This window comes from Ursus americanus, chromosome 19 (assembly GCF_024610735.1).
Source record: "Ursus americanus isolate L20-20 chromosome 19, mUrsAme1.1.p, whole genome shotgun sequence".
Taxonomy (NCBI): Eukaryota; Metazoa; Chordata; class Mammalia; order Carnivora; family Ursidae; genus Ursus; species Ursus americanus.
The window spans coordinates 47,627,285-47,654,347 of NC_142145.1; the positions used below are offsets into that span (position 1 = coordinate 47,627,285).

Consider the following 27,063-nt stretch of genomic DNA (forward strand, 5'->3'; position numbering starts at 1 on the left):
AGAGTCAGTATCAATTCTGCTGTATGCCTTAGGGGACGGTCATGGAAGGTGGTATATTTGTTGAACTGTTAAGCTTGTCATTACTGACACGAGTAATGACTCATGAAGGAAGACGCTAACCTGCCATATAACCAATTTTAGGTTTCACTCATTTCTCATTTTGTTTATAGCTACTTCGAAAAACATTTTAACGTATTGCCTCTAATTCCTAATTTTAGGAATACCGTCCATAAGAAAATTAAGTTTAACGACTTTTCACTTCTAATTTGTATTTAGGGAGCCTCACACTTTCCCTCGCTAGAGAATGTCACTGTCATCTAGCTATTCCCCAGAATTCTGGGTTAAGGATGGCATTTGGTCCTCTCCTCCAGCTGTGGTTACGGCTAAATTTATATGGGTGACCTACAGCCCCTGGAATTAGGGGGATATTGTTTCTCTGATTCTCTTTAGAAACTCAACCGGTTTTTAGAACAAAACAAGCAAGTCAATGCTTGGCATGCAAGTGACTCAAATGAACTCCTACATTTAGTTTAAATTGGAATCAGTTAGACTATGCTCACTCCCACTCTTCAGTCATGTCTTTGGCTGCACAGACCTGAGATTTGAAAGTCAGGCTCTGGTAGAGTGTCTGTGACCTGAGATCAAGCAATAACTTCAGAACTCAAGGCTAAAAATCCCCTTGGAAAAGAATACAGGTTTAAGAGACTGGATTTCCGGGGGCGCCTGGGTGGCTCAGTCGATAAACGTCTGCCTTCGGCTCAGGGCGTGATCCCAGCGTTATGGGATCGAGCCCCACATCAGGCTCCTCCGCTGGGAGCCGGCTTCCTCCTCTCCCACTCCCCCTGCTTGTGTTCCCTCTCTCGCTGGCTGTCTCTCTCTCCGTCAAATAAATACATAAAATCTTAAAAAAAGAAAAAAAAGAGAGAGAGAGACTGGATTTCTGTATGAGAAGGAGGAACCTTGAGTGAGTCAGAAATCTTTCCTTCCTCACAGGGATTTAAGTGGCTTCCCAGGCCCCCACCCATATTCTCTGGGAAAGTAAGAAAATGAAGGTTTAGTCATATTTTTAGGATATGGAAAAGTAAATAAAATATTATATATTTTAAAAATAATTTAAATTGGAGAAAATGCATTTTTCCATGATTGGTTGGAGGCTAGAGGAAGGGAGACTGAGATCCTCTCAGAGTTTTTTCTGCTGTCCATGGAAAGAGGGCAAGAACCCTGCAATGCTTACATCGTGTTAATATTTCTTATTTCCTTCCCAGTCACTTGCTAGAGGGAGGTGGATGCCTTCTTATCACCTGGGAGCCGCCAAAGCTTCCGTCTTCATTTTGCTTAATCAAATTAGCATCATGGTTAGTGGTCACTAGATACATACTAGGTAGTGAGCTCCAAGTGTATAGATTTGCATTGAGTGTACAGATGCACAGCACAAATGAGATAAAGGGAAGGTGGCTGTCTGTCTAAAGCTTTCTTCCATCAGAACAAATGACAACTCAAAAGCAAGTGGCTTTGCTGCCATTCCCTACTGCCTCTCATAGACCCCCTGAAGGTTCAGAGGCCTGGTGAATCGGTGTGTCTGTAAGACCTGCTCCAAACCATGATTGAGTAACATGTTCTCAGTGTAATTAATTTCAAATATAAAGGCATTCTGGGAATATAAAATTATGAAACATGCTCATAGCATTTTCCATTGCCTTAAAACTAACTTTTATGGAGTTTTGACTGAATTACTGTTAGGAATTGAGAAACAGGAAAATGTACCAAAGTTTAAATGAGGCAAGAGAGAAAAATGCCTTGCTTCCAATCACCTCCTATCATTTCTTCATCTTCAGCCTTTATAGCTAAATTGCAGGAGCTTTTTCTCCACTTCCCACAAGCTTGATCATAGTAATTTTTTTCCCATCAACTGCTGATCTGTAGGAACTCAGCTTAGCCTAGACATCATTCTGATTGGCTTTTCAGATAGGGCTACCTTAATAAGAGGAGACAAGGTTCCAGCAGACTCAGAGCCCTCCAATAATCACCGGATTTGCTGATTTCACTTTCTACTTCAAAAGATTTTCAGGCTGTGAAATAGCAGATTGATTTTTTTTTTTTTTAAAGTAACTGTAGTGGAAAAGCCTCTTTCTTCTGAAGAATCTTGCTTTTCTCCTTCTCTATTATGTCCAGGTAACTGAGCCATCAAAGTATTAGACCTGTTCTTTTAAAAGCTTGGATTTTTTAAAAAAGAAGTCTATCAATAGGGGCGCCTGGGTGGCTCAGTCAGTTGGGTGTCTGCCTTCAGCTCAGGTCATGATCTCGGGGTCCTCGGATCAGGCCCTGCATCTGTCTCCCTGCTCAGCAGGGGTCTGCTTTTCCCTCTCGCTCTCCCTCTGTGTTCTCTCGCTCTCTATCAAATGAGTAAATAAAATATTAAAAAAAACAAAAAATAAATAAAAGTCTATGATCTGTAGCATATGTAACAAATGTTCTTTTGCCTTCTTCAAAACCTTTGGAGGCAAAACAAACACTCAAGGACGCCAGAAGGAGAAAGTTGCTGAGGGGGTGTCCTAACGTACAAAATTTAGATTAAAAATAAAAATAAAAAGAAATACCCATTCATGTTGCACATTGAGAGATATATTAATTGGTTGCCAGTAAAACTCTAGAAAGAACTGATCCCACAAGGCAGAGAAGAGAGGTCCAACTGAATGGAGATTTTTCTTTTTTTAAGATAAGAACTTTAAGTAATTTGAGGACATGTTGTTTTGACCATTTAGTTTATTTAATTAACTTGGACTTTGATATTTTAAATTGTTATTAAGATTGAAAAAAAATGCTGTACTGACCGGCTTGGTTTGCCAATAGCATTACCCTATGCAGGCTTGTTTTACTAATTCTGGATGCATGCTGGTTTTAGATCTTGGAATATAGTTGAAAATCAATAGATGTAGCAATTAAAATTATGACATCAAATGAGCTGCAGACACAGGTGGTTTTTATAATTTTATTACCCACTCATCAGCATGATTAGCAAGTCCTAGGTTTATCATCAAAGTGGCTCGTGAGATATCCGAAGCCTTCCAAGTTTCAAAAGCCTATGTCAACGCAGGCCTTCAGACTCTCAGGGCACCAAGTCTTAGAGCTGCACTTGCTAGCTGATGGTCCAAAGAATCTGGCCAGCGGAAGCTTTTGTTTTGTTTTTAACATTGTTTAGCCCAGTATTTTCATTATTTAACATTTCAGTATTTTCAAACACTAAAATAATTCACAAGAGTGCAGATAAAAATTTCTTATGTGTAATTTTACACCTTGAGCATTTTCCTAAGTAAATCAGTGGCTTGAAGTCCTAGAGTGAGTGTATAATTAGGCTGCATATTAGATGACCTGCTGCAGTTTGCAAAATAAAGGACATTGCAATGTAAATGTTGTGGAGCATTGTCAGGGCACCTGCATACACCCACTGTGGAGCTCAGGAGGACATATCAAATAGAGGAAGTGAAGGGTTCATGACCTATGTATCCCCCTTACCCTACAGCCTAAAGAGCCTTTCAGGGAGGTCCACAGATACTGCCTCAATGAAGGAAAACATGATGAGACTACATCAAAGAGGGGTAGCTGGAGAAGAAAAAAAAAATGGATGTAGGGACAGTGGCTAAACAAGATAAAAAGGCTAAGTAGAAAACTGTAAAATAATTGTCTAAGGCAATGGTTTCATTTGCATTCCAGATGACAGCTGCACTTTCGGAAGGGTGGCTTGGCCAGACTCCCCAAGGAAGGAGGGTGCCCATGGCACTGCCCCTTGAGGTTCTGCCTGTATGAACTATTCTAGAGACTTTAGGACCATCATGAGACTGGACACTAGGTGGCGCAATTTATCTCTTCTAGGACCCAAAGAGGTAAGCAAGAAGCTAGGGAGATCACTCAGATAGGAGAGAAATGGGGGGAGGGGGGAGGGAAGCAAGTGACAAAAAGGAGTAGAAAAGAAATGGGAAAGGAAAGGGAACAGAGACAGTGGGGTTGAAGGAAGGGACTATTAGAAATTAAAAGGGGAAAGTAAGAGATGGACAAGTGGATAAATGTGATAAAGTGGGGAAAGGAAAAACGCATGATGCAAAAAAGAATAAAAATTATCACCACCAAATAATTATTGAAAATCGCTTACCTAGCCGCACAAGATACTGTATCGTCAGAAGAATCATGTTTTCCACGCTCAGGAGTTGGCTGCCAGTCAACCCTAAGTGTTCCAAATCTTTGTTTTCCAACTGTGGAATCTTGTAGCAATTCACCAGCAGAGGACTCACAACAATGTCACCAACATTTCCATAGAAATAGGGTAAAGTGCCATAGCCTGCCCCAATAGAAGCAGGTCAATAAAGTTCAACATTTCTTTTTGAGGTCCAACCAGGTACACGTGCCCAGCTAGGATCAAAGATGCTTAACAAAGTTTCCTGCCCTCTGAGATGGTTGCCAAACAAAATCACTCGAATATTCTAGGGAATTCCCTCAGATGCTTCCGAATTCTACCCTTATACTTAATCAGGTGAGCAGGAAGCAAAAGACTCAGATGATATCATCTCTGTTTTCCACAGAGGAGGCATGTTAATATTATATCTGCCACAGAGGATTGATGAGAATTTGCAAAACATCTCTGTAACCTTTCGCAAAACTGCAATGATAAAATATTTTCCAATAGAATTCTTGATCAAGTTTCTTTAAACACAAGAAGCCAGAAAACAAACCACAATAACATATTTCATTTGCTGAGGTTTTCTTAAACATTTTAAAAAGCTAACAAACTCACTGATAACCAGCAATATTCTTCTAGTCATAGGTACTTGCAGGTTCCTACTCTTTGTGCTATCTTTGTTATTTTTATGTTCTCTTCTCAAATGTCGGTAAATAGCCTCAAATTACATTAGAAGTAGATAGGACAAAAATATGTTGAAAACATAACCTGTTTTGGTGGCATGGTAAAAAGAGGGGCAGTTCCTCTGTGAGACTTTCTAAAAGGCAGACACCAAAGGGTCCCCATGTTCTACATATCTTTCCAAGACTTAGCTCCATTATGCACACTACTCAAATGTTTAATAAAAATTTCCTGACCATATTGAATTTAAACAACTGGGATTCTTCCAGTGCCTATAGGCCCAGAAGCAGGGGATAGGACAGCCAGATAAAGGATAGGGCTTGAAGCAAAACCAGCCATGTCGGTAGGCTCAAGTCAACCAAAAGAAGCAGGTAACACCTCATATAGACATACCCTAAAGATCCAGTGGGGCTTAACCATCCCATCTATTTAGTCCCAAAGGTAAAACAGGAAGCCTCCTTCTGACCTAGGATAGTCCCCGAAAGAGGTAATTCTTGATGGGGGTCTGAAAAGCACGAAATTAGTCCTGGATTCTAGGGACCTCTAAATTTCTACACCTCCACTTATAGACAGTTTGGAAGGACTCAGACTCTGTAAAGATAAGCGATTCACAGATGCTTCCCCATGCAACTCTGGGACCTCGTGGTTCTCCCAAAGGGGGCCTGTTAGCTGGTTCAGCTCGTTTCTTTTCTCTGTGGTTTGGCTCCCTTTGACCAGAACGTCCCTTTCCATTCAGGACCCAGCTGAAACATCACCTCTGACAAGTCTTCTCAGACTCCCTCCAGGCAGAGTTAAGCTCTCTCTCCTTTGAGTTCTTGGAGTTGTTGGTTGTGAACCTCTACTAGCTCAGGTCTCACAATATTGTACTTATTCCCACGACAGACTCCGCACTAAACAGTGCTCCCTGTGGGCAAAAAGGCTCTGCCTTATTCCCAACTTCTAGTCACATGCTTAACAGCATGAGGGAGCTGACTGATAAAAGATGAAAGAATCGATATATGGATGAATGAATACATGCATGAACACATGGATAAATACACGAACACTGAAATGGAGAGACAGTCCTAGATCCCAGCACACACAGGCAACTTGAAATTCCTTTCCCTTACCTATCAGAATTACTGGTCTAACTCCTGAGTTACTCAGCAGGTTTTCAGGAACAATTACAGTTTCCCCTGCAGGAATGGGTCGAGGTTGTAAAATTCCAGTTAATGGGGTCTGTGGAACTGGGGCAGATAAAAGGGACTCTGGAAAAAAAGTTGTTTGACAAGAAGGATTAGACATGAAAGCTAAATGAAATACCATTGAAATCAACACAGTCTTAATACTTTTAATAGAGAAGTTTTAGAAGTGTAATGGTTTGTTTTTTTTTTTTTAATTAAAGCAATTCATGTTTATTGTATAAAATTAGAAGTGAGAAAAACAGGAGGAAACAACCCCAATCATAATCACATCACCTGGAGATAACTACTGTTTAGCATTTTCATAATTCTTTCTTCTAGTTGTTTTTCCACATGCAATCTTTTGGATTCTGTTTTGTATTTAGTTCCCTCCATCCCCATCCCAATTATCATGGCTTATTTACTCATTATAGAAAATTTGAAAAATACAGAAAAGAGTGAAGAAGAATAAACTCATCATTAATCGGTATTATCTAGAGGCAAACACAGTAACATATTGGCATAATTCTTTGTATATACTGCATCTCTATGTAGTCTTTAAAACTATTTAAGCAAACTTAAATTTTTAAAGAATCCCAATTATGCCTTAGAAATGATATATTTACATTTGTCTGTGCTTAGTACAGCAGGGTAGACCAGTATTTAAAGAGTTACCAGTAGGTACCCAGTGGCCATGGTTTGGCTATTCTAAAGGAGAACCAGTTGGCTTTTCAGGTTTCTAGCCACAGACTAAGCTGTCCAGGCCAGAAATAAAAGGTGCGTGTCACATAAAGGAATCAGATAATAGGAAAACACATCTAACACCACAGATGGCAAAGCAAGCGCATTTGTGCCCTATGATGGTGGGTTAGTTGCATCGTGCCCTATGTAAAGAATGGTTTATCGATACTGTAGACCAAAACAAAGCCAGATGGTGAGTTAAGATCTGTTGTGATGGCACATGTACTTTTAGGGAAGGCAGATGTGATGGGGACAAAATATCAGCTACTATTAATTTCCTTACATAATACTGGACACAATGGTTGGATAAGGAAATTTATCTTCAAAGGTTCAGGGAAAGAATAGGAGAAGATACCTCTGCTAATTCAAAAAAACTGAGAACCCATCTTCTGTTGAAATCTTACCAGTTCTTGAAAGAGGGCGAACTGTTGGAACAGGTACAACTAAACCAGGTTGTGGGACAGGTGACCCAGGATACCATCCCCGGTGTCGTTTCTTTGGTGGCCCAGAAATGAACATGGTAGCTGAAGGCAAAAAGAAAGACGAGCCTTGTCCTTAGTAGTGGAAGAAAGGAGAGAATTCAAAGTAACATAGAGCCTTTAATCTGATTATACTCAGAAAGTCTGAGCCATTCTTCTAGAGGTAAAGATAAAATTAGAAAAACTCACCCTAACAATACCACCTAACATTCGTACGCTGTTTTACCATTTACACTTTTACCCAGATTATTTCATTAAGTTCTATCAATAACATGGTGAAGTTGTAGGATAAGTATACTGTTATACCCATTTTGTAGATGGCGAAATGAAGGCTCAGATTTGCCCAGGGTCATGCAACACAGAGGAACCTTGATTTCTGTCTTTGGTCAGCAAAGCTCATGGTTTCCTTATATATTTGTTTCAACTTTTTTTTCTAGCTAGGCTCATATATCACCAAGACTTTTAATCATCATTGTTCACACCAATCATAAACCTTCGAAACCTTGGATGAGAAGCTAAGGAAAAACTAGGAGAGCACTGTCAGATAATTCATCATTCCAAATGCCATAGCATGTCTTCCATAATTAAGGTGCATTATTTCAAAACTCTAAGATGGGTATTGTACCTTGGTCTCCTGATGCATAGCTAGGTCTTGGTGACAAAGAGTAGTTCCCTGGGCGGGCCAGGGTGGAGCTGGATGCATTGCTCTTCCCTCCATGGCTACTGTTTCCATTAGCAGCATCTGTGGCACAGGAGAGGAATATTCAGAACAGGGGCTGAGCTGCACACTGCGTTCCATGACGCTGCAACCATACCATAAATGCTCCAGGATTCAAAGACGTCTCACTGACAGGACAGTCCCTTGTGTAAAATGGACTACAACCATCAGAGTAGTACCCTCTTTAAAATGAAATGTCACCTAAAAATAATTTTCTAGGATCCCAAGAGATCTTTTAGAATCACTTTCAGTGATGTCTTTGGAGATGGAGGGTGGAAGAAAGAGAAAATGTGTTGCTGTCTTTTTTTAACTTTGTATCTTGAAAATCTCCAAGAAATTTGGAGAATGGTATAATAAACCACATTCCTACCACCCAGCCTCAACATTTATCAACACAGGGCCAATCTTGCTTTAGATAAATATAAATCAAGACACTTCCTCTTCACACAACATAGTCACAGACTTGCTCTAGATTATCTTGAAGTGAACTTATTTATATTCTTTCATCCATAAATATTTTTGTATGAGTTTCTGAAAGAAAAGAACTCCTAAAAATGTAACTGTAATATCATTATTATACTTCAAATTAATAGCGATTAATAATTTCTTAATGCCAAATATCCCAGTAGTGTTCAAATTTCCCCCCTGTTATCTCAGAAATGGTTTTTTACAGTGGACTTCCTCAAATTAGGGTTCAAAAAGGATCCACACATTGAATTTAGTTTTTATGTCCCTTAAACCCCCTTTTTAAAAGCTCACATTTATTAGTATAATAAAAATATTCAGTTAGTGTTTGCATTTCATGGACTGTCTCACAAATTTTAAAAATAATTTGCTTGAATCAGGATAAGGTCATACTGCAACGAGATTTAAGATGATGTCATTTTTGCTGAGACGTTTTCCAGACTCTGTATAGTGTCAGTTGCATCCCTTTTCCCCCCTCCTTGAACCTCCTTTAATCTATAGGATTCCCCTTCTTTTTTCTTTCTTCCAGTTAATTTGGTGAAAATCTGGCAGAATTTTTTCATTTTCTGAATTTTGCTGATTGGTTATCTTTGGCATCATTTAACATCCCCTCTATTTCCTACATACAAATTATTAGATATAGAGGCTTACTCAGATTTAGGTTTGGGTTTTTGTGCAAGAGCATCTCATAAATACTCTCATATGCTTCCATTAGCAGGCACACGATAACTGGCTTTCTCTCTTCTTGTCACGTTAAGATTGATCAGTGGGTTCAAGAGTTGTTAACCTAATCCTCAAATTATAAAGGTGTCCATCATTGGGGCACCTGGGTGGCTCAGCAGGTTAAGCATCTGCCTTTGGCTCAGGTCATGATCCCAGGGTCCTGGGATCGAGTCCCACATTAGGCTCCCTGCTCATCAGAGAGCCTGCTTCTCCTTCTCCCTCTGCTGCTCCCCCTGCTTGTGCTCTCTCTCTCTCTCTGTCAAATAAATAAATAAAATCTTAAAAAAAAAATTTGTCCATCAGCCCTTCATCTGATGGTTTTAGCAACCATGCTGGTTACTGCCAGGATTCATAATTTGATTAACTTTTTTAATACTGCAAAAACTTGGATTCAGTTTGTTCAAGTCTGTAATCTAACCAGAAGGTGGATCCTGCAAGAACTGTTGGAACAGAATAAGAATAAAAGTGGTCACAATAAATTATGATGCTTAACTGCTATAAAATTTCCAAGAATGATAGGCTCATTCTTCCTCTACTTTTCTGACCATTTCTTTTCCTTAAACACTAGCATCTTCTAAAATGTTATCTTTAGTTAACAGCTTGCCTTACCCAACATTTCTCTTTAGCAGATCCTATTTACCCTGGTGATTTTAATCTCATGTACAATAAATTAGATGACTGCTGAGCTACTGCCCTTGGACATTTCATGGGTATCTCAAATTCAACATGTCCACCATTACTCACAGTTGAACTCTCCTCCTTCTTCTGTATTTCCTGTCTCACATAATTGCATCACCATTAGCAGACAGACAGGTACAGACCAAGACCCCTTCTTCCGCTTCTTGCTTACATTAATCAGCCAAATTCTGCTGATTTTACTTCCTGAGTAGTTCTCCAATCTGTTTCCTCCTCTCCTACCTATTATTACCGAAGTCAAGGACTTCATCATTTCTCACCTATTGAAATGACCTCCAACTAGTTTTCTACTTCTTTTTTTTTTTTTTTTTTTTTTTTTGCTGCCAAAGTGATCTAGCTCAAGTTCAGATCAGATCATGCTACTCCTTTGTCCCATAAGTTACAGAGTAAAACTCGTGCTTCTCTTGCCCACTACTTGCTCCCTGCCACTCCCTGAGTTTTACATTTTACCATTCTAACAAGTCCAAACCACTGGGAGGTTCCTGCACACATCATGCAGCTTCTTTTCTTTCCTTTCCTTTCAAGCTTTGGTCCTGGATTTCCCCTAAATTTTTTTTTTAAGATTTTATTTATTTATGTGACAGAGAGACAGCCAGCGAGAGAGGGAACACAGCATGGGAGTGGGAGAGGAAGAAGCAGGCTCTCAGCGGTGGAGCCCGATGCGGGACTCGATCCCGGAACGCCGGGATCACGCCCTGAGCCGAAGGCAGATGCTCAACGACTGAGCCATCCAGGCACCCCTCCCCTAAATTTGAAAGATCTTTCCCTCACTCCTCCGTGTGTTGAATATCTCTTCATAATTTAAGATCAAGCTCCTCCAAGAACTCATTCTTCATTACTCTCTAAAATGTTGAGCTAAAACTCTCTCCCTCCTTTGTGCTCCCCCAGCATATTGTATTTACTACAATACACTGAAAATACTTTCCTATAATTCTATCTTCTCTACTAGATTATAAGTGCATTAGAGGTCAGGAATTGAAACCGGGGATGTACAGTATGGTGACTAACATAATATAATAAAAAATCATTAAAAAAAAGAAATTAAAAGCAATAATAAAACCACAAAAAAAAGAGGTCAGGGATTGAGCCTTATTTATCTTTGCATCCTCGGTTCCTCAAAATGGCAGGTATCCAAGAAATGTTTGCTGAATAGAACCAACCTGCTCTGTCTCCCCATGTGCTAAATGTCATTCTTTGACTCTTCTGGGTGGAGCATACGGAATAAAAAGCTTTGTATAATGATACAATATTATAGACAGCCCCACTTCTGTCTTCAACTGGCAGGAAAAGAGCGTCTGTTTTCTTCTACCAAATTGTCAATGAGATTTCACACAAGTCTTTTATAGACTACGTATTTACCAAAGAAGTATAAGTGAGGAAAACATCACCTGCAGCAAAAGTCTTCCCTACAACCTGCAAAGATAAAGCCAGTGGCTTCACAACATTCTTATTCCGGGTCAGGTCCTGAGCTCCACTTAAATTGATTGCAGAATTAGCTGGACTGAGAATCGGCGAATCTTGAAAATGAAAGAGGTTGTTCAAATTAGAAACTATTTTATATGCAGGAAGGGAGTTAATTCAATAAGAATGAGGTGAGAGAAAGCAGATGGTTAAAATTTTAGTTTTATCCTTAACCTATTTTAAGAAAGTCAGTTTCTCTGTGTTCAGGGTTTTTGTTTTTGTTTTTTTTTTTATGTGCTGGGTACTAGTCTAAGGACTTTAAATACATCAATTCACTTAATCCCTATAAAAACTCAATGAGGTAGGTAGTACTACCTTAAGGAGTAGTTGTCATTTAACTCAGTCAAAGTCATATGTGGCATCGAGGATATCATTATGTGCCATATTAAAACTATCTTCACAGTTCCCCTTAAAGTCGTATTTTAATGAAATATATTTATCCCTGTCCAGATGACTTTGTCATTTAAAAGGTGCCCTGAAAACTAAGTCATTGCAATGGAGGAGAAAGCACTTTTCTCTGAAGGAAAGTTTGTTTTAATTTTTGGAATAACAAATTAATTAACTAATTAATCAACTTACCTATGTAATACCAGGTACACCCAAAAGAAGGTTTCTATTCAGATTCAGAAAATAATTCAGCCCAGAAAAACCACATGCCATTTTAGAGACAGGCTATGGGGAACATAAACACAAAAGCCAACTAGAGTTTTCCAAAATGAGTATAGACCCCCAATTCCTGACTCCATTCTGCCAGAACAGCTTAATCAATTAATACCAGCAAGCGTCAAAAGGGACTGTTAAAACCCTCTGAGAGTTTGAAAAGAAAAAATGCTCTAAAAAGCAGGATATTCGTGGTACTACATTAGAAATTATCTCAAGGGGCGCCTGGGTGGCACAGCGGTTGAGCGCCTGCCTTCGGCTCGGGGCGTGATCCCGGCGTTATGGGATCGAGCCCCACATCAGGCTCCTCCACTGTGGGCCTGCTTCTTCCTCTCCCACTCCCCCTGCTTGTGTTCCCTCTCTTGCTGGCTATCTCTGTTAAATAAATAAATAAAATCTTTAAAAAAGAAAAAAAAAAGAAATTATCTCAAAAATAAGTATTCAGGGACGCCTGGGTGGCTCTGTCAGTTAAGTGTCTGCTTTTGGCTCAGGGCATGATCTCAGGGTCCTGGGATCGAGTCCTGTGTTGGCCTCCCTGCTCAGCAGGGAGCCTGTTTCTCCCTCTCTCTCTCTGCCCCGCCCCCAACTCATGCTCTCTCCCTCTCTCAAGTAAGTAAATAAAACCTTTAAAAAGTAAGTATTTGGGGCGCCTGGGTGGCACAGCGGTTAAGCGTCTGCCTTCGGCTCAGGGCGTGATCCCGGCGTTGTGGGATTGAGCCCCACATCAGGCTCCTCTGCTATGAGCCTGCTTCTTCCTCTCCCACTCCCCCTGCTTGTGTTCCCTCTCTCGCTGGCTGTCTCTATCTCTGTCAAATAAATAAATAAAATCTTAAAAAATAAATAAATAAATAAAAAGTAAGTATTCATACCACAGCGTGAGTCCTGATACTTCTAATCGATGCTCCTCATAAGAACTCAAGAAATTGAAATGGTTCCTCACTGGCTCAGAAGAGTTAATGTGCCTCTCTGAGGGCGGGACTTTAGCACTAGGGAGTGGTTCTGAGTTCTACAGGAAGAACAGACACCAGCAACTGTACATATAACATTACAGTGTTGCAGGAAACTGGAAGACAGTTTTTCATGTCTTAATAGAGAATCTTATAGGATAGGAATCCCAGGTGACTTTGCTGTGCTATTATACAGGTTGGTCATTATGTTTCAGGCCACGATTGTATTGTTGGGGACAAGGCTAGCAACTTATTACAGTAGTTTATACTTATAATTTTAGCATATTTCTAACTGCCCAGGTAAACATATAGGTAAAAGGTAGTTGATAAATTACGAAGGGTGGTGATTTGCCTTATTTTTTTCAAATCACTGAATTCAAATTAGCAGAAACCAATATTTTTATTTTTTATTTTTATTTTATTTTTTTTAAAGATTTTACTTATTTATTCAACAGAGATAGAGACAGCCAGCCAGAGAGGGAACACAAGCAGGGGGAGTGGGAGAGGAAGAAGCAGGCTCATAGCGGAGGAGCCTGATGTGGGGCTCGATCCCATAACGCCAGGATCACGCCCTGAGCCGAAGGCAGACGCTTAACCGCTGTGCCACCCAGGCGCCCCAGAAACCAATATTTTTAAAGTAATGAAAAGGAACAAAGTCAATGTACAGAAATCAATCTTCATATCTATAACAATCTATAGCTGGATAAAATGCCTAGGAATAAGCTTAATAAGAAATGTACACAACTATATGCAGAAAACTTTACAGTACTTCTTACTATAATGTCTGGGATTTGTTTGAACATATTGAGGGAAAGAAGGAGAGAGAAAGTAAGATTAAACAATAGTGTCCATGTGCGCTCATAATTTTGAAGGTGGGTGATAGGTCTATGGTGTTGGTTCATTATATTAGTCTATATTTTAAGTTTTTATTTAAATTACAGTTAGTTAACATACAGTGTAATATTAGTTTCCGGTGTACAATATAGTGATTCAACAATTCCATACAATATCCAGTGCTCACCACAACATGTGCACTCATCAATCCCTATCACCTATTTAACCCATCCCCCCACCCACCTCCCTTCTGGTAACCATCAGTTTGTTTTCTATAGTTTCTTGGTTTGCCTCTCTCTCTCTTTTTTCCTTTGCTTGTTTTGTTTCTTAAATTCCACATGAGTAAAATCATATGGTATTTGTCTTTCTCTGACTTATTTCACTTAACATAATAACTCTAGCACCATCCATATTGTTGTAAATGGCAGCAGACTCCTCGCTGAGCAGAGAGCCTGACACGGGGCTTGGTCCCAGGACCCTAAGATCATGACCTGAGCCAAAGGTAGACACTTAACCGACTGAGCCACCCAGGTGCCCCTGACGATGTTCTTATAAGAAGAGGAAGAGAAACAAGGGATACACACACACAAAGGAAGGGCCATGTGAAGATACGGAAAGAAGGCAACTATCTGCAAGTCAAGGTGGGAGACCTCAGGAAACACCAATTGTATGGCACCTTGATCTTTCTTGAACTTGCAGCCTCCAGAACTTTGAGAAATTAAATTTCTGTTGTTTAAACCACTCAGTCTGTGATATTTTGTTATGGCGGCCCTAGCATACAGATATTTAATTAGATTACTCAGATGAAATGGACAAAAAGAAAATACTAAGGAAAAGACTACAAAATGACTAGGGCTAATAAATGAGTTCACCAGAGTTTCAGGATATATCAAGATTAAAAGATCGATGAATAGCACTAAGAGTCCAGAAATAAACCACTGCATTTTATGGGCAATTAAATTTTGACAGGAGTGCCAGGAAAATTCAATGGGTTAAAAAAACAGTATCTTCAACAAATGATTATAAGACAACTAGATATCCACATGCAAAAGAATAAACCTGGATCTCTTCCTCACACCATATACAAAAATTAACCAAAAATGGATTATAAATCTAAATGTAAGAGCTAAAACTACACCACTCTTGGAAGAAAACATAGAAGTAAATGTTCGTGGCCTTGGATTAGGCAAAAGTTTCTTAGTTGTGACACCAAAAGCACAAGCAACACAAGAAAAAATAAATGAATTGAACTTCGTGAAAATAAAAAAAAAATTGTGCTTCAAAGGACACCATCAAGAGCGTGAAAAGACAACCCATACAGTGGGAAAAATATTTGCAACTCATATATTTGATAAAGGACTTGTATCCAGTATATATAAAGAAGGGTTACAACTCAAAATAGAAAGATAAATAACCCAACTGAAAAATGGGCAAATGATTTGTATAGACATTTCTCCAAAGAAGATGTACGAACAACCAATAAGCACATGAAAAAATGCTCATCATAGCCGTTAGAGAAATACAAATCAAAACCACAAGATACTACTTCATGCCCACTAGAATGTCTAAAATAAACAAAAAAGACAATGAAGAGTATTGGTGAGGATATGGAGAAATTGGAACCCTCACACATTGTTGGTAGGAATGTAAAATGGTACAGACACTTTGGAAATAGTTCCTCGAATGGATATATATAGTTACCATACGACCCAGCAATTCCACTCACAGGTATGAAATGAAAAATAAGTAAAAATGTATTTCCACACAAAAGTCTATACACAAATGTTCGTAGCAGCATTATTCCTAATAGCCCCAAAGTGGAAACAACCCAAAAGTCTATACACTGATGAATGCATAAATAAAATGTGGCATATGCATAAAATGGGATTCTGTTCAGCAGTAAAAAGGAATGAAGTACTGCTACATATTACAACATGGATGAACCTTGAAAACAATATGCCAAATAAAAGAAACCAGTCACAAGAGGCCATATGTTGCATGATTCCATTTATATGAAATGCCCAGAACAGACAAATTCTTAGAAATAGAAAGTAGATTTATAGTTCCCAGGGGCTGGGAGTGGAGGGCTGAAATGGAGAGTGACTGATAATGGATACATGATTTCTCTTGGAGTGATGAAAATGTTCGGAAGTTTATGTGGTGATGGTTGCACAATTCTGTGAATATACTAAAAAAACATTAATTGTACACTTTTAATGCGTAGATTGTAAGATATATGAATTATATCTCAATAAAGCTGTTATTTAAAAAACACTATAAGCAAAATTATAAACCAGGGATAATATTTATAGCTCACTATTACCCTATATTCCTATTAACAGAAGTCAATAAGAATAAAGGTTACTGTTGGAGATCCTTTGTTGTCCCATACCCTTTCCCTTTGGCCCATCTTTGATTTCAGTAGGAGCTATGGTGGACAGTTTTGTGTGAGTTCAGATTCTTGGGGGCAGCATCTTACCTCAAGCTCATATCTAGCATCTTCGAGCTTTTTATCGCAGGGCCTTCTTCAAGGCCATCAAGCTCTTAGCTTGTGTGTGGTCCAAAAGTGTGAGGAAGTGTTAACAACTCTGGGGCAGCCCTCAGCTAATGGAGGACTAAGAATAAATGTCCTAGCTTTCCATTCTTTGGAAGGATAATTCTGGGAGGCATTCTGCATGCTTCTTAGAGACCCTGGTAGATTCAAGCCCTCTTGGTTAAAGCAACTATACAGAAAACACACTCTTTTTTGGCTTACTCCTCCTCATAGGGATCACTTCTCAAATAAACTACTCACACCCAAATCCTTCCTTTGGGCTCTGATTCCAGCAAAACCCAAACTATGACATACAAGTCAAGGGAAAGGAACTTTAAGTTTACAGATAAAAGATGCAAATAGTTTTTGAACAAATGCAAAGATGCGCAATATCAACAATAAGGAAAATGCAAATTAAAACCACACTCAGATATTATTTTTCACCCATCAGATTGACAGAATCCAAAAGTTCAAAAATAAACTTTGTTAGTGAGCCTCTGTGGAAATGCAAACTGACACAAATGTACTGGTAGGACCTTTATGGAGAGTAATTTACAGCATTTGAATGAATGAATGAATGTTTGATGAATACAAATGAATACATGTTTGATCCAGCAATTCCGGGGTATTTATATACATGTTTAAACATATTTATTTATTGTTGCATCGTTTGAAAACAATATAAATGCCCATCAATAGGGGATAGGGTAAATAAATTATGGCACATCCACACAGTGTGACAGTATGCAAGAGTAAAACATAATGAGGAAGCTCTTATTGATTTGAAAATATTTCTAAGAGATAGCTATATGAGAAAGTGAAGTGCAGAAGAGTATGTACAAAATGTTGCCTTTGGAGTAAAAAAAAATGTATAAAAATAAGAATACATGCTTGTGCCTGGTTGAATAGATATAAAGAAAGTCTAGAAAGATGCATGAGAAACTAGTGACAGTGATTACCTGTGTGGTGGGGGCATGTAGAAATGAGGGGGGATGGAAGAAAAACTTCACTGTGCATATTTGAATACAGCATATATTGATGTATGCATGTATATTTTTCGAAATGTAAATATTTCAAAACAGTGTAATAAGTAAATTTTTTAAAAAATAAAGATAGAAAACAGTTATGTGGAGACAGACAACTGGCATCAGAAGTACTTAATTGTACAAAGTGAGCATTTACTTCAGTATTAGATTACACAGAGCGATTTTACTTAATTTTTAAAATATTTTATTTATTTATTTGAGAAAGAGAGAGCACAAGCGGGGAGAAGGATCAGAGGGAGATGAAGAGGCTCCTTGCTGAGCAGGGAGCCTGAAGGAGCCTGACAACACAGAGCTGGATCCCAGGACCCTGAGATCATGACCTGAGCCGAGGGCAGATGCTTAACCAAATGAGCCATCCAGGTGCCCCTACACATAGTGACTTTAAAGGGTAATTCCATTTCAACGACACTGCTTTTGCCAAGTTACCAATGATCTAATCCCCAAATCCAGGAGACACTTTTCAGTACCTAACATACTGAATCCCACTGCTGCATTTATTTATTTATTCAGCAATTATTTATTGAGCACTTACCATGTGTCAAGAAACTTGCTAAGATCTATGGGTTAAATGGTCAACAAGATGAGCACTGTTCTTGTGCAAGTTTTCCTCTGTCTACTAAAGTGTTGGTGTTCTGCACCCTTTTATTTATCTCAAGACAATCTGATAAGACCCCCCGGTTTCATTCTGAATTTTTGAAAATTTACTTCATGTATGTCGTTTGTCTTATTTCATTAACAGACAAATTTTGGAACATACCAATTATAGAATAATCAGAAAGCACAGATGAGCATTAGATAAGGTCAGGGTGAACTTTCCAAACTGTAAATCCTATCATGTTATTCCCTAATCTTTACCACCTTGCACATGCTTCTATTGTTAAATTTATCATGGATGGTGGACACTGGCATATTTAGCATTTAACACTAGTGGTTTTGATTATTTGAAAGTAGCCCCCAATGTCCAAAATGTGACAGCCTCTGATCCTGCTCATACTCAGACATGGGTTCAAACCCTGGGCTGTTGTATAGTACCTGGTATTTAAGTAATCAGTAAGCAGCTGATTGCCTGATTCTCTCTACTAGTGATTTCATATCCATTTAAAGGAGGAACTTGTAAGCACTGGAGGAATCACAGACTCGGAAAGTTCCTTGAGCAAGTCACAGCTCTGCTCTCTACGTTGTGGTCTGTAATTTCTTGTTTCTCCTACTAGGTCATGAGCTCCTTGAGGGCATTCCCAGCTCCTGGCACAATGTCTGTCATATTGTGGCCAAAGAAATAAAATAGGGGAAAAAAGCCAAAACAATCTCCTTATCCTCTTTATGCAATAGTTCAATAACTCTCTGTTAGCCCAAAATCACTGGGGGGAAAAACTTTCTAAAAAAAAAAAAGGAAGCCATTTACGTAGTAAGTAGAAAGAGTCTGAATTCCGATTTTTCCATTTACTAGCTCTTTTCACCAAATACTAACCCTTTCTCAGATTCTGTTTCATGATCTGAAAAATGGTACCTACCTCACCATAACGGTTAACATGTTTAGCACAGTGTCTAGAAAACAGTAGATATTCAGTAAATACTCGTTTTGCTAAACCTTTTTTTTTTAAGATTTTATTTATTTATTTGACAGAGAGAGACAGCCAGTGAGAGAGGGAACACAAGCAGGGGAGTGGGAGAGGAAGAAGCAGGCTCCCAGCGGAGGAGCCTGATGTGGGGCTCGATCCCAGAACACTGGGATCACGTCCTGAGCCGAAGGCAGACGTCTAACGACTGAGCCACCCAGGCACCCCTGCTAAACGTTTTTTTTAAAGTAGGTTCCACACCCAGTGTGGGGCTTGAACTCATGACTCTGAAATCAAGAGTCGCATACTCTACCACTGAGCCAGCCAGGCACCCCTATTTGGCTAAATCTTGTTAAGGGTTTTCCAGATGACTGAGAACTTAAATCTTTACTATCACTTTTTCTGCCCTTGACACCTGCATAAAATGTGGACCACATAATTAACTTCTTTCCCACGTAAAGTACACTGGACCTATTTTCACATTCAGACTGCAATTAATGTTCTAATAAGACACCATACTCCTATTAGCACACTATGAGGCTGCATTAGTTATGTCAGCTGTGTTTTACTTTTGACTCAATTGAAACATAAGTCCCCCTAAAATTAATATTAAACAAGATACTTCTTAATCTGTTCTTATGCTTTTGATTTTTTAAACAGCTTTAAATATAATTAACAATAAATGCACATACTTAAACAATTTGGTAAGTTTTTACATATATATATGCCTGTGAAACCATCACCACAGTCAACACAGTGAACATATTTATCACTCCCAAATCTTTTTTAATTTTGTTATTATTATTTTTTTTAAGGTTTTATTTATTTATTTGACAGAGAGAGAGTGTGTGCAAGAGAGAGCACAAGCAGGAGGAGTGGCAGGCGGAAGGAGAGGGAGAAGCAGGCTCCCCACTGAGCAAGGAGCAAGATGCAGGGGCTCAATCCCAGGATACTAGGATCATGACCTGAGCTGAAGGCAGATGCTTAACCGACTGTGCAACCCAGGCAGTGTACTGTAGTTCCAATTCCTCCATATCAATGCTTGGTATAGTCAGCCCTTTAATTTTAGCTATTCTAATAAACGCGTAGTGATATCTCATCATTTTATTTGCATTTTGCTGATGACTAATGGTGTTAAGTATCTTTACATGTGCTTAGTTGCCAACCCATACATCTTTGCCCATTTAAAAAACTGGTTTATTTTCTTATTATTGAGTTCTCTAAAAGTCTCTCTTCTAAATACAATTCCTATATATCTTTTGCAAGGATTTTCACCCAGGCTGTGGCTTGTCTTTTCATTTTCTTAACAGTGTCTTCTAAGAAGAATTTCTTAATGAAGTCTAACTTACCACTTTATTCTTTTGTGGATTTTGTTTTTGGTACTATATCAGAGAAATCTTTGCCTAACCCAGGTCACAGATACTTTTTCCTATGCTTTCTTACAGAAGTTATATATTTTGTAGTTTTGCAGTTAAGTCTATGATCCACTTGAGTTATTTTTATATGTGATGTGAGATATAGATTGAAGTTCATGTTTATGCATATGGATATCCAACTGTTCCAGCACTATTTGTTAAGAAGGTTATCCTTTCTTTAATGCATTGCCTTTATGCCTTTGTTAAATGTACATATATGTGTGAATTTATTTCTAGACTTTCTATTCTGTTCCACTGATCTATCTGTATGTTTTTACATTAGTACCATGTTGTTTTGATTACTGCAGCTTTATAATAATTCTTCAAATCAGGTAGTGTTAGTTTCTAATTTTGTTCTTCTTTTTCAGAGTTGTTTTGGCTATTTTAAGTCATTTGTATTTCCATATGAATTTTAGAATTAGCTTGTCAACTTCTACCCAAAAAAGCCTCTGGAATTTTGGTTCGGATTGTGTTGAATCTACAGGTTAATTTGGAGAGAACTGACATCTTAACAATGTTAGTTTTTCAACCCATGAACAAGAGATATCTCTCCAATTTATTTAGCTCTTCTTTACTTCCTCTCAGCATTGCCTTCTAGTTTTCGGGCTATAGTTTTTTCACACCTTCCATCAGATTTATCCCTAGATATTTCATATTTTTATTATATATAATATTGTATGTTTATATGTATTATAAGTGGTACCATTATTTAAAATTTTTAAATTTTTGATAGTTTGCTGTTCGCATATAGAAATATAACTGATATTTGTATATTGATCTTATAATCCTGAAATATTGCTAAGCTTGCTTATGAGTTCTAATAGCTTTTTTGTAGATTTCACTGAATTTTCCACATAGATCACCTGTGGTCTATAAATAAAGACAGTTTTACATCTTCCTTTCTAATAAGGAAGCCTTTAATTCTTTTTCTTGCCTGACTGCACTGCTAGAATCTGCAGCACAATTGGATAGAAGTGGTAAGAGCAGACATACCTGTCTTGTTCTGATCTTAGGGAGAAAGCATTTAGGTATGCTAGCTGTGGCGTTTTTGTAGATGTTCTTATCAGGCTGAGGAAATTCCCTTTTTTTTCTAATTTGTTAGAAGTTTTTATCAGAAATAAATATTGGATTTTGTCAATGTTTTTTTCCTGCATCTACAGAGATAATTAAATGGTTTTATTTTTTAGTTTGTTAACATGGTAAACATTAATTGATATTCAAATGTTAAACCAACCAAGCATTCCTGGGATAAACCCCACTTTGCCATGATACATTATCCTTTTAACATATTGCTGGATTCAATATACTAAAATTTTATTTAGAAATTTTTTATTTATGGGGTGCCTGAGTGGCTTAGTCAGTTAAGCATCAGACTCTTGATTTTGGCTCAGGTTGTGCTCTCAGGGTTGTAGATTGAGCCCCATGTTAAGCTCTGTGCTGGGAATGGAGCATGTTTAAGATTCTCTCTCTCCCTTTCCCTCTGTTCCTTCCATTTTCTCTCTCTCAAAAAAAAATTTTTTTTTTTGGTATTTATTTCATGAGAGACATTGGTTTGAACTTTTCTTATAATGTCTTTGATTTTGGTATCAAGATAATGCTGACTGGAATGAGTTAGGAAAGTAGTCCATTCTTTTCTATTATTTGGACGAGTTCATGTCAAATTGGTACTATTTCTTGTTTAAATGTTTGGTGGAATCTACCACTGAAGCCATCTGGGCCTGGAGGGTTTTTTTAGGAAAGATATTAACCACATTTTTAATGTATTTAAGAGACATAGGGCTATTCAGGTTATCTATTTCTCTCTCTTTTTTAAAAGATTTATTTATTTATTTGAGAAAGAGAGAATGCAAGTGGGGAGCATGGCAGAGGGAGAGAATCTCAAGCAGATTCCCCCCTGAGCACGAAGCCTGAGGAGAGGCTCCATCTCACAACCCAACAGATTATGACCTGAGCTGAAACCCAGAGTCAGACACTTAACCAACTGAGCCACCCAGGTGCCCCAGTTATCTATTTCTTCTTACGTAAGTTTACGTAATTTGTCTTTCAAGGAATTTGTTCATTTCATCTAAGTTCCCAAATTTTTTGGTATAAAACATTCCTAACATTCTCTTATTATCCTTTTAATATCATTCAAATGGATAATGATGTCACCTCTCTCAGTCCTAATATTAGTAATTTGGATTTTCTCTTTTTTTCCTAATAGTGTGGCTAAAGGTTTATCAATTTTTTTGACTTTTTCAAAGAACTAGTCTCTAGTTTTATTAATTTTTTTCTATTGTTTTTCTGTTTTCTATTTCACTGATTGCCACTTTGATCTTTATTATTTCTCTTCTTCTGATTACTTTGGGGTTAATTTTCTTTTTCCTAGTTTCTTAAGGTGGAAGCTGAGTTCATTGATTCAAGATCTTCCTTATTTTTTAAAGATTTTTTATTTATCCATTTGAGAAAGATAGAGTAAGTGATAGCATGAGGAGGGGGAAGGGCCAGAGAGCAAGAGGGAGAAACAGACTTCCCGCTGAGCAGAGTACCTGATGCAGGGCTTGATCCCAGGACCCCAGGATCATGCCCTGAGCTGAAGGTAGGCGCTTAACTGACTGAGCCACCCAGGCGCCCCCCAAGATCTCTCTTGTTTTCTAATGTAGGTTTTAGTGCTGTAAATTTCCCTCAAAATACTGCTTTAGTGGAATCCCCAAAATTTTGTTATTTGCTTTTTTGTTTACATTCAATTCAAAATATTACTGATTTCCTTTTAGGTTTCCCTTTTGATCCATTGATTATTTACAAGTGTATTATTTTAGTTTCCAAATATTTGGAGATTTTCCAGAGCTCTTTCAGTTATTGATTTCTAATATAATTACATTTTAGGTAAAGAACATAGTTTGTATTATTTGAATCCTTTCAAATGTATTAAGACTTGTTTTATGAGCTTTTGTGCAGCAAAGGAAACCATCAACAAAACAAAAAGACAACTTACTAAATAGGAGAAGATATTTGCAAATAATATATCCAATAAGGGGCTAATCTCTGAAATATATAAAGAATGTATACAACTCAACACCAAAAAAACAAACAGTCCAATTTAAAAATCGATAGAGGACCCAAATAGACATTTTTCCAGAGAAAACATATGGATGACCAACAGACACATGAAAAAATGCTCAACATCATTAGTCACCAGGGAAATGCAAATCAAAACCACAACTAGACCTCTCAGCATGGCTAAAATAAAAAAGACAAGTGTTGCTGACGATGTGCAAAAAAAGGAACCCTCGTTCACTGTTTGTAGAAATGAAAATTGGTGCAGCCACTGTGGAAAACAGTGTGAAGGTTCCTCAAAAAATTAAAATTAGAAATACCAGATGAGTCAGTAATTACACTACTGAGTATTTTCCCAAAGAAAATGAAAACACTAATTTTAAAAGATATATGTACCCTTATGTTTACTGCAGTACTATTTACAATAGCCAAGATATGGAAGCAACCCAAGAGTCCATCAATAGATGAATGAATAAGGAAGATGTGGGGTGTGTGTGTGTGTGTGTGTGTGTGTGTGTGTGTGTGTGAATACACAATGGAATAGTGTGCAGCCATAAAAACCAATGATATCACGCCATTTGAGACAACACGGATGGACCTAGAGGGTATTATGCTAAGTGAAACAAGTCTGACTGATGAAGACAAATACTATATGATTTCACTCATAAATGGAATCTAAAAAACAACAACAAAAACAAATGAATAAACAAAGCAGAATCAGACCTATAAATACCAAAAACAGACTGATGTTTGCCAGAGTAGGTGGCAGAGGGCTGGGCAAACTGGGTGAAGAGAAGGCTTCTAGTTATGGAATGAATACATCATGGGAATAAAAAGCACAGCATGAGGAATATAGTCAATAATACTGTAATAGCAATGTATTGGGACAAATGGTAGCTACCTTGTGGTGAACATAGCATAATGTATAAACCTATTGGATCACTGTATTATATATCTGAAACTAATGTAACATTATATGTCAACTACACTAAAAAAAAGACTTATCCTATGGCCCATAAGCATGATATCATGATTATTTTTGTTCTTCTCTATGTAACATTTCTGTTTTCTTTGGCTTGGTAAATGTTCTATGTGAACTTGAGGAGGATGTGAAGCTTGCTGTTGTTGGGTGGAATGTTCTAGAAATGACAATTAGGTCAAGTTGGTTGATAGTGTTGTTCAAATATTCTATATTTTTTTCTGTTTATCTGTTGTATCAATTGCTGAGAGAAACGTATTCAAATACCTGGCTATAATTGTGTATTTATGTATTTCTTAAAATAATTCTATCAGATTTTGCTTAATGTATTTTGACAGAGGTCATTAGGTGCATAAATGTTTAAGACTGTTCGGTCCTCGGGGGCACCTGGGTGGCCCAGTCAGTTAAGCATCTGACTCCTGATCTTGGTTCAGGTCTCAATCTCAGGGTCATGAGTTCAAGTCCATGCCCAGCATGGAGCTTAATTTAAAAAAAAAGATTGTTCTGTCCTCCTGATTACTTGATCTCTTTATTATTATGAAATTACCTCTTTAATCTCTGGTAATATTCTTTGCTCAGAAATCTATTTTGGCTGATGTTCAATAGCCACTCAAACTTTCTTTTGACTGCTGTCAGCATGGTACTTTTTAAATACTTTTACCTTTAACTTATTTGTGTTTATATTTTAATTGAACTTTATGGTAGCACTTAGAGCTAGATCTTACTTTTTTCCCCCCAATCTCATAATATTTGCCTTTGAAATGAGGTGTTTGAACATTTACATTTAATGTGATTCTTGATGTGGTTAGGTCTGAGTCTTTCATCTTTTTTTGTTTGTTTTCTACTTGTCCTATCCATTCTTTGTTCCCTTTTTCTTCTTTTCAGTCTTCTTTGGGATTAGTAGAGTATTTTTTATGATTCTATTTTATCTCCTTTGTTGTTTATTAACTATAACTCTTGGGGTTTTTTAGTGGTTGCTTTAGGGTTTATAGAATATGTCTTACCAAAGTCTAATCTTAAATGGCACTATGCAACTTCACATATAGTACTAGAACTTGATAATAGTATACTTCTGTATCTCCCTTCCTGTCCTTCATGCTATTGTCATGCACTTTACTTTTCCATATATTATAAACCTCACAATATATTATTATGTTTGTATAAGTCAACTATCATTTAAATAGACTTAAAATAATAAGAAAAAAATTGTATACCTGTACCCATGTAGTTATCACTTCTAGTGGTTTTCAGTCCTTTGTAAAGATTCAGATTCTCTTCTGTCTGGTATCATTGTCCATCTACCTAAATGATTTCCTTCAGCATTTCTTGTAGTGTGAAACTGTTGGTAGTAAATTTTTTCTTATTTTGTAAGTCTGAAAATATCTTTATTTCACCTTCAGTTTTGAAAGATATTTTTGCTGAGTATAGAATTCTAGGTTGATAGTTATTAGCTTTCAGCTCTTTCAAGATGTTGCTCCACTCTCTTCTTATGTATTTAGAAATGTGATGTCATGCTTATATTTGTTCCTCTGCATATGTCTTTTTCTCTTGCTGTTCTTAAGATTTTCTTTTGGTTGGTTTTAAGAGACTTTATTATGATGTGCTTTGGCGTCTTTTTCTACATGTTTCTTGTGCTCGGGGTTCATTGAACTTCTTGGATCTGTAGGTTTATAATTTTCATCAAGTTTGGAAAATTTTGGCCATTATTACTTCAAATATTTTTTGTCTCCCACACCCCCACCTCTTCAGGCACTCCACTTACCAGTATATTAGGTTGCCTGTAGTTGTCCCACAGCTCACTGATGCTCTTTTTGTTTTCCTTCATTTTTTTTCCCTTCCCATGTTTCGATATAGATAGTTTCTATTATTAGAAACCTTCAAGCTACTAATCTTTCTTCTGCAATGACAGATCCATTGTTAATCCCAATCAGTGTATTTTTCATTTTAAATGCTGTACTTTTCATATCTAGATGTTTGATTTGGATCTTTTTTTAATTGATCCTATTTTAATTTTTTTATTACTTATTTATTTTTAAATAATCTCTACACCGAATGTGGGGCTCAAACTCACAAACCCAAGATCAAGAGTTGCATGTTCTACCTACTGAGCCAGCCAGGTGCCCCTGGATCCTTTTTATATCTTACATGTCTACTTAACTTTTTGAACATATGAGATATAGTTATAATAACTGCTTTGATGTCCTTCTCTGCTAGTTCTAATATCTGTCAGTTCTTGGTTGGTTTGGTTAATTAGTCTCCTCAGTATTAATTGTGTTTTCTTGCCTCTTTGCATGCCTGGTAATCTCTGCTTCGCATTATTAATGTTCTCTTGTTAGATGTTGGATTATTTTTGTATTCCTGTAAATATTCTTGAGCTTGGTTCTGGAATCCAGTTAAATTACTTGAAAACCATTTGATCCTTTGGGGTTTTGTTTTTTGGTATTTTTAGGCAGGTCTGGAGCAGTATTCAGTCTAGAATGAAGTATTTTCCCTTACTGAGATAAGACCTTCCTAAGTACTCTATCCAATGCCTGATGAACTATGAGGTTTACCTCTAGCTGGAGGGAATAGTCCCTGTTCCTGGTCCTGTGAGAATGCTGAGCACTGTTTCCTCTCATCCTTTTGGATGATATTTTTTACCAGCCTTGAGTAGTTTCCTTACATGTGTGCATCAATCAGTGTTGTGTTCAACATTTGAGGGGACCCTCTGCACATTCTGTCTGTTCAACTCTCTCTTTTCTGGTCCTTGGTCCTATGAGCTC

At 37.7% G+C, this 27,063-nt stretch overlaps 1 protein-coding gene across 11 annotated transcripts in view; it reads right to left on the bottom strand.

Moving 5' to 3' along the window:
• Nucleotides 1-27,063, bottom strand: part of GREB1L (GREB1 like retinoic acid receptor coactivator) — a 265,250-nt gene that overhangs the window by 78,175 nt on the left and 160,012 nt on the right. For 8 of the 11 annotated variants that reach the window (XR_015727761.1, XR_006776899.2, XM_045781919.2 and 5 more), the window contains 5 exons: nt 11,223-11,351; nt 7,858-7,974; nt 7,158-7,277; nt 5,962-6,099; nt 4,148-4,333 (listed from right to left, as the gene is read on the bottom strand). Coding sequence is in view for 9 of the 11 variants with exons in the window: in XM_045781919.2 (XP_045637875.2) it covers nt 4,148-4,333; nt 5,962-6,099; nt 7,158-7,277; nt 7,858-7,974; nt 11,223-11,351 (690 nt within the window). In the remaining 2 variants the exon portion in view is untranslated. The remainder of the gene's footprint in view (nt 1-4,147; nt 4,334-5,961; nt 6,100-7,157; nt 7,278-7,857; nt 7,975-11,222; nt 11,352-27,063) is intronic. The other 3 variants (XM_045781922.2, XM_045781921.2, XM_087869933.1) reach the window with 2 other exon arrangements.